The 12023-nt window shown below is 42.2% G+C and overlaps 1 protein-coding gene across 16 annotated transcripts in view; it reads right to left on the bottom strand.

The window, feature by feature from the left end:
• Nucleotides 1-12023, bottom strand: part of REXO5 (RNA exonuclease 5) — a 64390-nt gene that overhangs the window by 18369 nt on the left and 33998 nt on the right. For 4 of the 16 annotated variants that reach the window (XM_045875094.3, XM_064592740.1, XM_045875096.2 and 1 more), the window contains exons 16-21: nucleotides 10882-10974; nucleotides 9842-10058; nucleotides 9439-9626; nucleotides 8352-8470; nucleotides 5420-5497; nucleotides 282-1058 (exon numbers count right to left, since the gene is read on the bottom strand). In XM_045875094.3, the coding sequence (XP_045731050.1) occupies nucleotides 965-1058; nucleotides 5420-5497; nucleotides 8352-8470; nucleotides 9439-9626; nucleotides 9842-10058; nucleotides 10882-10974 (789 nt within the window). In that variant the 3' untranslated portion in view covers nucleotides 282-964. Of the gene's footprint in view, nucleotides 1-14; nucleotides 199-281; nucleotides 1059-5238; nucleotides 5498-8351; nucleotides 8471-9438; nucleotides 9627-9841; nucleotides 10059-10881; nucleotides 10975-12023 lie in introns of those variants that run through there. The other 12 variants (XM_064592738.1, XM_064592739.1, XM_045875095.2 and 9 more) reach the window with 12 other exon arrangements.

The following is a 12023-nucleotide window of genomic DNA, read 5'->3' as shown; positions in this document are numbered from 1 at the left end:
AAAAAACCAAACACTAAAAAACCAAACCAGTGACTTTATTCTGGGGTGAGATTTATCCGTCGGGAGCCTCTTCCAACGTGATACTGGATAGCAGTTCCTATGCTTTGGAAAATAATCCAGATGGTACAGGATCCTCAGACTTCAAACATGGATGTTGACTTCCCACTCACCAACTTAATGGCCTTTGGGGTCCTAATACTTGTAGGCAAAAAGCAAATGAGTCCTCAGAGGGCCACTACCTATATAGTCTTATTGTAGCAACTGATATGGATTCCCATGAGGAACAAAAAGTGAATTTGAGCACTGTGCTAATGGATGGCTCCTACATCAGGTTGGCAGTGATTAAGGCAAAGGAGACAAGCTGAAACTGTCAAGTGCCACTGCTGTGTGACCTTTGGCAAGTTAGTGAAATTCCGAGTTTCCTTACTCATCTGTAAAATCAAGAGACTTAATTCCATCAGAGGGTTAGGATTTAAAAGCCTTTAAAAAGCACCTAAATCACGTAAGTTTAAGGTTTCCAAAAGGATGTCAGGTGAGTAATGCAAGGAATCCAGAGAGGAAGAGATGGGGGTTGGCATGGTCACACCGGACCTTTCAGGTCACTGTTCCTCCTAGGGGCTTAACTTCCCTCTGTGCCAAAATGGGGGTGGGGGTGGGGGCTTAGACTAACATGATCCCTGATGGCTCTATTTGGCTCTTACATCCTAGAAGTCTGATTATGGTAGACCAGTTATGACCCTTAGCTTCCTTTCATTGTATTTTCTGTCTTGTTATTGTTTATATTCAGGAAAGCTATTGGCCAGCCATCTTACTCACTTCTTTGATGGAGGCCCTAATGACCTTCCCAAAGATTTCCAGCCTCATGTTGGTATCTCCTAAAAATAAGTAAGTACAGTGGTGGGACTAGATGTGCTTTTATTTTTCCTTTCAGTTGGAAAGGACTTGGGAGTCATGGCTACATCTTTTAGCTAGGGAGAAGGTTGAAAGTTTTCCTCAATGAACTGGAATTTTTTCTTTTCTCTTCTTCCCTTATTACCAAGGTTAGCATCAGATGAAGGCTGGAAGGAAATGGGGTGGGGGGTGGGAGGAGGTTACATTTTTTTCTCACTTAAAAAGTCTGTCTCCAAAACAGGTACTTATAACCCAGTTGGCTCTTGGGGCTTGTGTCTTCTGTGCTTGGGCCTTTCTGACTTGAGCCCAGCCAGGGCCTTAACAAATAGAGGTTTGGAGAATTAGAAAGTGAAAGATACTGATTTGGGTGCTTGTATAGAGCCTGGAGCTATTCCAAGTGTTGATGTGGTGGTGTACAGATTATATATGGCTAAAATCCAGTTTGATTAGATGAGGGGCAAGCAACGTCTTCACACCAGAGATGAGCTTAACTGCATGTAGAATGGATGTTTTCTAGCAGAAAAGGCTCACAGAAGGTAGTGCTGAGGGTTCAGAGAAGTACAGAAGAGTCACCTCAGCACTGGCATCCTCTCTCTTCTCAAACCCAGTTGCCAAAAGCACATGACTGGGCTGGCTCTGGAAATCCCATTTTAGCTCTGGGTTGTGAACTAGGTCCAAAGGGTTAGTCTTGGGGAAGGAGAGGTAAGGGAGCCAGCCTATCCTCTCCATTTCCTTTCCTTTGTTGTGACTTCTCAGGAGGCCCTGTCTTATGAAAGCCATAACGCTCTTCCCTGGGCTTAATATTCTTCCTCTGTAATGTTCCAACCTTGATTCTCTTGCCTTAGGGGTGCTGAAAAAGTCCTAGTGGAATATGGCAACAGTGCAGTCAACAGCAAAGCACCTGACTATAGCGTTTTATAATCCATGCTGATGGGGACTCTCCATGGCCCTGTGTTTATCTGGGGTGGTGCTGCTGAAATTGCTAGTATATTAAAATAAAGAGCTACAAAATGGTATGGTACCTAGTATAAGACAAGACAGAAGAAAACACTCAGGCTCTTGTGTATATGGACTTACATAGTAAAGGACACATTCTCCTTGATTGGGTAAGTAAAGATAAGTAAATGGGTAAAATTCTAAATATTTGGGGAAAAGTTGCCATATACCAAAATGAATTCCAGGAGGAATAAAGGCTTAAGTATAAAAATTAAATTATTTAAAAAAACCATATAGGGGTGCCTGGGTGGCTCAGTGGGTTAAGTGTGAGACTTGATCTCAGCTCAGGTCTCGACTGCATAGTTCTGAGTTCAAGCCCTGTGCTGGGCTCCACACTGGGCATGGAGCCTACTTAAAAAACAAGCCTCTCCCTCCAAAAAACCCCATATATTACTTGTCAATGGCTATTAAATTGATCTCGGGATCAATCAAGACTTTCTAAGTATAAGAGCAAATAGAAGAAATCGTAAGACTTCTAAAATTACCTTAAAATAAAAAACTAGAAACATTTTTGCAGTAATCAATAGATGGACACTGTACTTAATCCATAAGGAGACCTTAAAGAAAAACTGGCTAAAAAGCTTCTGAAAAAAATAAATGCCAATCTACAGGATATTTAAATAAATAGAAATTGTATCTGTTTATGTAATGGAAAGTTTTTTTTAACTTACCACATTAGCAAAGATTTGAACCAAGTCCACGCTAGCTAACACAGTAAAAACTTCTGTGGAATTAAAACAACCTTAGGTGTTCATACTCCTTAACCCAATTTCACTTCTAGGAATTTTTCCTTAACAAATATCATTTATCAAAGATATATGTGCAAGGATATAATTGGTTGGGGACAACTTCAGTGTCAACAACAGGGGACTGTTTTAGAAATTATGACACACATCAACATGTTGAATACTATGCAGCTATTAAATCTGCTTTTGAATGATGTAAAAAGTATGATAGAAGACTGAAATAGTGGCAGTTGTTGACTCTGAGTGGTGGCATTAGAAGCGATTTTACGTTTTGTGGATTTTTCAAGTTTCCATTAATTGGTTTTCTTTATAATAGGGAAGAGGTTATTTACAAAAGGGGCAAAAGAAATGAAAACAAACATGGCTGAGTATTAAACCGTTCCACTGTGGGCGAGGAGGTCAGAAAATTGGGAGTAATACGTTCAAAGCCTAAATCAAGAGTTGTGTAAAAACCCTTGGGAGTTGCCTTTCTCCCCCAAATGAGAAGCTGCTTCTCCAGCAGCTGCCTTGGCTGCCTAGAAGGGTGTGGGAGGAAAAATGCACAAACGCACTTATGAATGGAATGTGTGTTTTGCAAGAGGCCAAGTTGGCAGCTTTGGCTTCCAAAAGGTGGGAGCATCAGCTGAAAAGAACAGAGTGTGCAGACTGAGGCCTCAGAGACCTTATGGTTGGGCCCATCTCTGTAGAGTTCTGGAGTTGGGGGCCCACTGGGAAACCTCCCATCCAGGAGAAGGAAATGGCCTTGGCTATTCCTAGGAGCAAAGGCAGTATTCTTGGCACATGGAACCTACTTTGTTCTGTGATCCTGCACTTGGAAGATGCTCCTCAGTAAATGTCATTTATTGAACACTTAATGTGGGGTTTTCCCTAATTTAATCCTCATAACCGCATGAAGTAGGTACTAATGTCCCCATTTTAAAAGTGAGTTAACAGGCTCAGAGAGGGAAAGTCCTTATATATATAGCCCACTATTCTGTCATTTTTCCACAACCTGGATTATTGAATTTTCACGATAATCCTTAAAAAGATCATTCTCATTTTATAAGCTGTGAAAATATACTCAGATGAGATTAAGTGGCTTGCCCAGAAGCAGAGCTCAAGTGCCAGGCCAGATCTGTCCATATTCAAAGGCAGACACTTATTTTGTCTCAGGACTGGAGTCTCAAGAAGTAAACAGCAGCTAAACTCTTACAGCTTTGCAGCTCACCTGGGGGTGGGCAAAGAATCCAGTAACATTGTCAGTTTCAAGATAGTCTCAGGGCCTTCACGGTATGTATGCCTGGGGAACTTTCCACTTTACAAGGGAGCTTCAAGTTGCAGTGTCTTGATCCTAAATCAAGCTCTTCAGCTCTGGCTCCTGGTTCCCAACTTTTACATAGGGCTGGCTCTTACAGAAGTTAAACGGGTAAACACTGCCTCAAATGCCTAACCTTGAGAATTAATTTTAGGTATTCTAGTTATAAAAGCAACATATGGTGATTTAAAACCAAAACAGCCAAAAGCAATTTGGTAACACCTAATCTTCTGATCCCACCACATTTGACATACAGCCTTCCAGGTTTTGTTCCAAGCCTATGCATATCTTTGTGTACCTTTATCTACAGAAAAAGGACTCAAACTATACACACTATTCTGTAAGCCTCCATATTTCCTACAACATATACTGGGAATGCATAATCACATCTTCAACACCAATCCCGTGAGGTGTGTACTCAAGTTCACACAATATGTAGGGAAGCTAGGATTCAGAGTCCGTCTGTATCCAGAGGTCAACTGCTACTTCTTGCAGATCTCTTTTTACCAGAAATTTTATTTACACGCACATAATTTTTAAAAATGGCTACCAGGAATTCCATTGGGCGCCCCCTGTGGTATCTCCTCCATACATGTTTGTGTACATCTATACTATTATTGTAGTATGCTACTATAGAAGTGGAATTGCTGGATCCTAATGTACGAAGCAATTTACAAGGGTTTTGGTAGGATACATATTGTATGCTGGATTAGTTCATCTTTTCCAGAGGGCAGATAAATATTTCTGTTTCAGAGTTGTATGTACCTGTACCCATGTCCTTTCCAACACAGAATGTTAATATTTTGAGAGTTGATAAAAAAGCAGAGGAGTAGCTTTCACTGAATTTGAAGCTTTCAGTTTTAAGGGGGAGATCCGATATGATGGAGGCACCTACTGGTGAAGGGTGACACTGCAATCTCACTGAAGGGTGGGGGAAGGAAGCATTCCTAAAAATGGAATTGGAAGGGTGCTTCCAGTGTTGGTAAAAAGCACAGTCTTCCACTCTCCTGTGTGTGGACCTGCCAAATTTTCAGTTCAGCCTATCTTTTTCCTTCAATTTTGTAACAGCTGTCAATGAGAAAAGTTTGCCTTACATAAATTTGCTTCATAGATACAGCTTTGACAACCTGCGTAATGGCTGGATTTTCTCCAAAGCAAAGTCCCTCCCTCCTGGTTTCCTTACCTACATATACCATTTAATAGGAGTGTTACATGGAATGAGCACCTAGTACAAATTTCCTGTGTATAAGTCCAGTGACATAAAAAAGTACAAACTGGTTTCCTTCTCACCCTGTCTTAAGATGAGGATGCTTGAATTTTAGGCATTTATTGAACATTTGTACATGCCATATAAATGGACCGAACTTCTTAAGTGGTACACCATTTCCACAAAAGCTGTCTGCTAGATAGAAAGGCTACAGCCTGACCACATTCTCTGCCACTGCCCACGAGGGATAAGAAACAGCACATGGAAAATGATGGTCAGACTCACGAACACATGTTTGGGGTGGTGCTTTCCTCTTCATCTTTTATTCCCATCAGTCCTAGGCCAGAGAATGATCCATGAGTGCTGCAACAAATGAGTGAAGATAGGTTTCTAATCCACAGGGTTAAAAGAATGGTTACAAACTCCTAGGTAAGAAGTGGTAAATTTGGGGGGGTATGTGTATGGGGCAGGGCACAGGCAGGTAAAGGAGGCTGATGGAAAGCTGCCTATTGAAAATGGTTCCATGGAAGGAACACTGACGAGTCCCAGAGGCCTGGAATCAAGTCAGCTCTGCTATTTAACAGATGTGAGGCATATCTCAACCCAGGGTGAATGACCTCAAACGGAGCCTCAATTTCTTCAACTATAAAAATATTAAATACTTAAATTACTATTCTCACAGGGCTTTTGTGAGGACTGTGGACAATAAAAGCTAAAATATACAGATCATTTCCTCATACTTTCCTCATACATCATACAGATCATTCACCATGTACCAAGCATCATTTTAAGTACCTTATATATACATTCTCATTTAATCCTTCAAAACAGCTTATGTACCTAAAATAGGTACTGATGCAGGTACAATTGTTATGTCCACTTTTCAAAAAGAAGCTCATAGTTGCTCAACAAGTTGAGTGACAGAACCAGGTAATAATGGCAATCTGCCATCAAGAGTCCTTTTAAATAATGTATGTTGTAAAACACTTGGTACAGTGGCTGGAATGTAGGCGTCATTCGGTACATGTTAGTTCCCTGCCACCTTGTAGTGAATATTCAAGGGTTTGGGTTAGACAGCTGAAGACCTCTCCAAGGCAAAGCAGACAGAAGTGAGAAAGACAAACCCAGAAACTGTCACTAGCCTTTTGGGCATGGGGGACTGGGACTGGAACTCTTATTGAGTGCTGGAGAGTGGCTCTGGAATCAGATCATCAGGGTTCAAATCCTAACTGCACTTACTAGCTATGTGACCTTAGGCAAACTCTTTAATCTGAGCCTTTTTCTCCACTTGTTAAATGAGGACTCAACAACCTCAACTGAAAACACGTATAAAAGCACTTAAGGGTTTGATGAATTATGGCAAATACAGCAATATTTTCAATATTAATCTTAGCATCTACTGGAAATATAAGGGTTAAGAGTTGAGTCAGGCTCCAAAGCATGAGGAAACCTATTCTCTTTGCTACTCCTTGCTGAGCTACTTTTACCCTTTCCCAAGGCATTGCGATCATGGAGAAAGCTGCAAAGATGAGGCCCAGAGAAGTTAATCACACAGCAAGCCTATAGTTTGGGTAAATGCGTGCTCCTCCCTGGTTTGCTCAACAAGGCTACAGACATCAAAATGTAACTTTTAGAAGAAAGGAGGGGGATGCCTGGGTGGCTCAGTTGGTTAAGCAGCTAGCTCTTGATTTCATCATGATCTCAGAGTCCTGAGATTGAGCCCCGCAGCGGGTGGGGAGCAGCTCTGTGCCCAGCAGTGAGTCCACTTAAGATTCTCTCCCTCTTCCCCTCCCCTCCCTCAAATAAGTCAGTCTTTAAAATAAAAACAAAAGGAACATTAGATTTCCTTACTGCAGGATTTGCTATTTCCAGAGTTTTTTCATGATTTGTCATATGTGTCTTAGGACCTTTGCCTTAGTCAGAACCTAAGACTTTCTGTTCCCTGACCCCAATGCTCCCTTCCTCAGGCCCTCATCCACTGTGGAATAACCTGGCCACTTCTGGGAGGAGAAAGCTTGGGCCTACTCTTAGCTTAGCTTGCCTACAAAATGAAGAACTGCAATCTAAGATTTAACCTGGAACATGAAGACCCCGCCCCTTATTCTATCACCCCTCCACATACTGGCTTCTGAGAAGCTATGTCAGGGCACGTCTGTTCTGAACCAAAAAGCTTTTTTCGCAACTTACGGTCACCTCATGCTGTTAACCTACCCACAAAAGCCTGTTTAAAGTATATCAGTCTAAGATGGGTTTTTTTTTGTTTGTTTCAAATGTAAACACTTAATAGTCTCTGTTCCTCATAGACAGCAATTCTCTCAAGCTGCCCAGCAGGTAGCCCATCTCCGTAGTGGCCATGAGATGCATGTCACAAGGATTTTATGACAAGAAATTAATTTCTGATCAGGTTTCAAGGCCTGAGGCCTTCATGTTCTGCCGTCTGGGACCCTGGGCCTGGAAAAGAATCCTAGAATGTCAAAATTTTAAGGGACTTTTTAGAAATAAATACAATCTAGTGATTTTCAAACTGTGCTGAAAAGAGCTACTGCCCTCTCGTCCCTCTCCCCCAATATATACTCATCCACCACCCACTCATTCCAGAACTGCCTATCTTTATGCTTTAGAAATTTAACAGCAATTTTTCTTTTAAAGAAAAGGTTTTATAGTTGAAAGGGTTTGAAAATCACTGATTTACTCCAAATCTCTCATTTTACCAAAGGGAAATTGAGACCCACAGTGGGAAAGTGGCTTGGCCACTTGTCAGAGGAGGTATGTGATAGAGCTGGGACTGGACCCAGAGTTCTGTTCCATTATCCTTCAGGCTTAGAATCAGCAAAGAGGGAAATGGGAAAAGGCAGGAACATGCTCCTGAAATGTGGGAAAGATCATATCTGGTCTGGGCCTTCCCCTAGACCTTCTTTGACTGTTTTTACTCAAGTGGGGTTAGGCAGCTGCCTCTTGTCCCACAGAGGCTGCAGGACCTAAGACCTCTGGCTTTAAACTGGGATGGCGATCTCCCTGACTGGCTAATAAGTGTAATTAGAGAAGAGCATATATGTGTAAAGTGGAGATAGAATACCTATCTCTTAAAACTAAGGATTAAGAGAGGATTTCTAGAAGTTCTCATTTATGTGCCTGAATGTCAACAAAAGGCCTTTCTCTAAGAATAGCTAAAGTCCCAGAGGCCAGAATCCTGAAGGGACAACCCTTCAGTCCTTACCTCTTGGTTCCTGGCAGCAAGATGAGGCAGAGAGTGCCTGGGCCCAGGCTGTGGTAGAGCTTTCCTATCTTCCGGCCCCAGCGCCAGGCTGCTATCTTTGGGTGGTCCACCTTCAGAGCCTAAGATCAAAGCCACATGTTGACACTCAGCCAGAGTATCCTCTGCTCACCTTTGGAGGGACTGCAACTTTCTTCTTCAGGCTCTAGGACCATGGGATCCCAGGAAAGGTTCTGTGTAAATCCTCTATCTGAAGCTAAAGCCCAAACTTCAGGGTTCCCTGTCAACCCCAGCATCTCCAGGTCACAGGCAGTTTAGGAGTACAACTGTTGCTCTTTTCTCCATATGGAGTGGGTCTTCCAGGACCCTGAGGCAGAGGAACCACATCACTAATGGCCCCTGCCATTAAGTATCTTTGTGATCTGGGCAAATCACTCAACCAGCTCTGGCTTCTATTTCTCATCTGTTAAGTGTGGGAGATTAGACCAGGACAGGGTTTCCCAAACTTCAGCCATTCATCTTCTACCTTCACCCTTCTACTTGTGTATCCCTCTAATAGTTTTCTTTAAAGCAAGTCAGTTTCTTCCTTCACCTCAATGAAATATATCTGTGAAGTCATGGGCTCAATGTGATTGTTGTATAATAAGCGTTAGAACAAGACCTTAGCATAAAAGCGGGGAAAAAAGTCCATCTATGACCACTAAAAATTATCTTGTATATGTACACTTTGGGATGCTAGATTACTAAAGACTTGCCCAGCTCTTTAACCTCCTGTGTTAGCCCCTCAAGGTCCCTTGGAGAGCCACCTGGAGGATTAAAAGCCTAATTGTAGCAGGTATGGAGCAGGCAAAAGTATGAGATCTTGGAGAAAGAAAAATGTGTCCAGGGCTGGAAGAAGCTGGAGAGTGAAATAAAACTAGTGCCAGGGCAGGAAAAAAAAAAAAAAAAGATTCAAAGGCTTAAGTGTCACTTGAGCTGGACTCTCCTAACTTCCATAAACACCAGAAGGCAAATCAATGCTTAGAGCTAGCAAACCAAGGCAGCTATCTCTGACACTAGGATACACTCACTCACTCACTCACTCACTTACCTGTAAGGCTTGCTGCTCGGAGGGGGGAGGTATGACACGAACCCCTGGGGGCCTTCTTGATTCAGGAGGTAAGCCCCTGAGCCAAGCATGGAGATGCCTGGGGGTTAGGGCATGCCGGCCTTTCAGCTTCCAGTGCTTGCCTTTGAGAATGTTGAGGGCCCTTTGGGCACTGCCAAAAGTTTTGAATTCTGAAAGCAAGAATAGCCCCTTCTGTTATTAAGGGCCACAAAGCCTGGTCGTCCAGGTTGGAGGCCAGCCAGGGCCAAGGGAGAACAGAAGCAGCTGGTAACGTGGTCCAGCATCCCAGGTGGGCTTATCTGGTGAACATTTCCCTTCTCTGACCTCATGTTATCACCATCCCTAATCTCCTTCCCCAAGGTTACATTCCATACCATAGACTTACTCAGGAAACAGTATCTTTTTTGCTTTCCACTTTTAAGATCTTTAGGCAAGATGACAGCTTCCAGGCCAAGGAAGAGGTTGGACTGCTGCAATAGGTGTTCTTTAAAGGTTTCGCTCACTCCAGACAGGTATATAGTACCTCGGTTCTCAGAATCTTGTTCTAGCTCATTCACAAGAGTGTTACAATCAAGGGTGAGCTCTGTCACAGGCCTCTGCACCTAACCAAGGAAGATGGCATTAGTGGTAGAAAGTCACCACTTAGAGGTGCCTTAGTGGCGCAGTTGGTTAAGCCTCCAACTCTTGGTTTTGGCTCAGGTCATGATTTCAGGGTTGTGAGATCAAAGCCTTGCACTGGGCTCCTCCACGCTCAACGCAGAGTCTGCCTGGGACTCTCTCCCTCCCCCTCTCCCTCTGCCCCTCCTCCCTGCTCTCTCTCTCTCAAAATAATAAATCTTAAAAAAAAAAAAAGCCACCACTTCAACCTTTAGGCCTATTCTATACTAGCAAGTAACTTAATTCTGTAGTTTCCTTATCTGTATAAGGAGGCTAGTGATAAATGCCTCAGAGGACTATAGTAGAGACTTAATAAATACATAAATACAAATGTTTTTGTGTAAACATACTCTCTCCTCCCCGCCCAAACACCCTGCAATGTAAATGAGTTAGTTCCCTGACTTCTACGCCAATTCAACTGATCATGCTTCAAAACACCATTTGATCCCCCTGAAAGCTAAAGGAAAGGGCAGCTACAGAAAAACACCCAGAATAAACCATCTGGGGTCTAAGTGGTGATGAAGAATACAAGGAAGACCCCAATGTAGCCCAGGCTGATTCTGACAAAAATGAAAGTTTTCATATTTTAGGTCACTGCTAGAAGAATGCTGGGCTTGGCTGAAGACTTTCCATAACACAAAGTCTTGTGCTCGGGCCTCTTGAGGGCTTTTCTCTAAGCTTTTATATACTAGGGCACTATAAATACAGGCTGTGCTAGGTCAGGGCTGAATGAAGGGTGCTCCTTTTTGCTTTCTCTGGCCACTATACCTTAATGCAGGCACCTTCTACCAGAATGCCATCCAAGGATTCTATGGCCAGCTGGGCAGCTTCCAGGACTTCATATTGTATACAGAGATGTGGCTGCAGAAAAAAAAAAAACAAGATTTTCCTACCTCTGCTTTCTAGGCTCAAACTGCTAGAGGAGGGACTGGGAAAGGGCCCTAAACTAGTGGCCAAAGCCACCAAAATGAATGTTCTCTTTGCTGTGCTGGGCTAGATAGCAACTGTAGATCAACTTTAAGTAGAATCACCAAGGTTCAAGAACTGATTTCTCAGCCAATAAATAACCTTTATTTGTCAATTAAAACTGAAGTCTTTTCGCCCCGGGTGGTATGGGCAAAGCACTAATAAATGTTTACTAATCAACTTGCTTTTCAGTATTATTTATTATGAACCACTGAAGTCATCACTGCAAGTCATTTAGATTCTCATTTGTCTTGAGAGCTTAATTTCACACAGGCAGCTTTCCTATAAGCTTGGGGAGGTTAAGTGCTTCCATTGGATAGGCTGCATCTTCAAACTGACTGCTTTTCTGCTTGATGATGTGACATACAGCATCATCACGGAGACAAAAGTGCTCTGAGACAAAAGCTTCATGATACTGGATTTGTCAATGATTTCCTGAATGTGACACCAAAAGCAGAGGTAACAAAAGAAAATAAGACAAACTGGACTTTATCAGAATTAAAAAGTGCATCAAAGGACACTATCAACAGTGTTAAAAAGCAGTCCTATGAATGGGAGAAAATATTTGCAAATCATGTATCTTAAACGAAGATTTCATATCTAAAATACATAAACTCCTAAAACTCAACAACAAAAAATCAAATAATCCAATTAAAAATAGGCAAAGGACTTGAATAGGTATTTCTCCGAAGAAGTGGCCAAAGTGATCAATAAGCATATAAAAAGATGCTCAATATCACTAATCACTAGGGAGATGCAAATCAAAACTTCACATCCATTAGGATGGCTAGTACTTAAAGAAAGACAAAGAAAGAAGAAAGAGGAAGAATGAGAGACAGAAAAAAAACAAGTGTCAGCTGGAATATAGAGAAACAGGAGTGTAAAACCATATAGCCACTGTGGAAAACAGTATGGCAGTTCTGAAATTATACACAGAATTATCA

Source organism: Mirounga angustirostris, unplaced genomic scaffold (assembly GCF_029215605.1).
Source record: "Mirounga angustirostris isolate CCGP_5_RB_7025 unplaced genomic scaffold, mMirAng1.0.hap1 SCAF_5, whole genome shotgun sequence".
NCBI classification, from domain to species: domain Eukaryota; kingdom Metazoa; phylum Chordata; class Mammalia; order Carnivora; family Phocidae; genus Mirounga; species Mirounga angustirostris.
The sequence above is the reverse complement of the archived record's forward strand: the minus strand, read 5'-3'. Positions and strand labels throughout refer to the sequence as shown.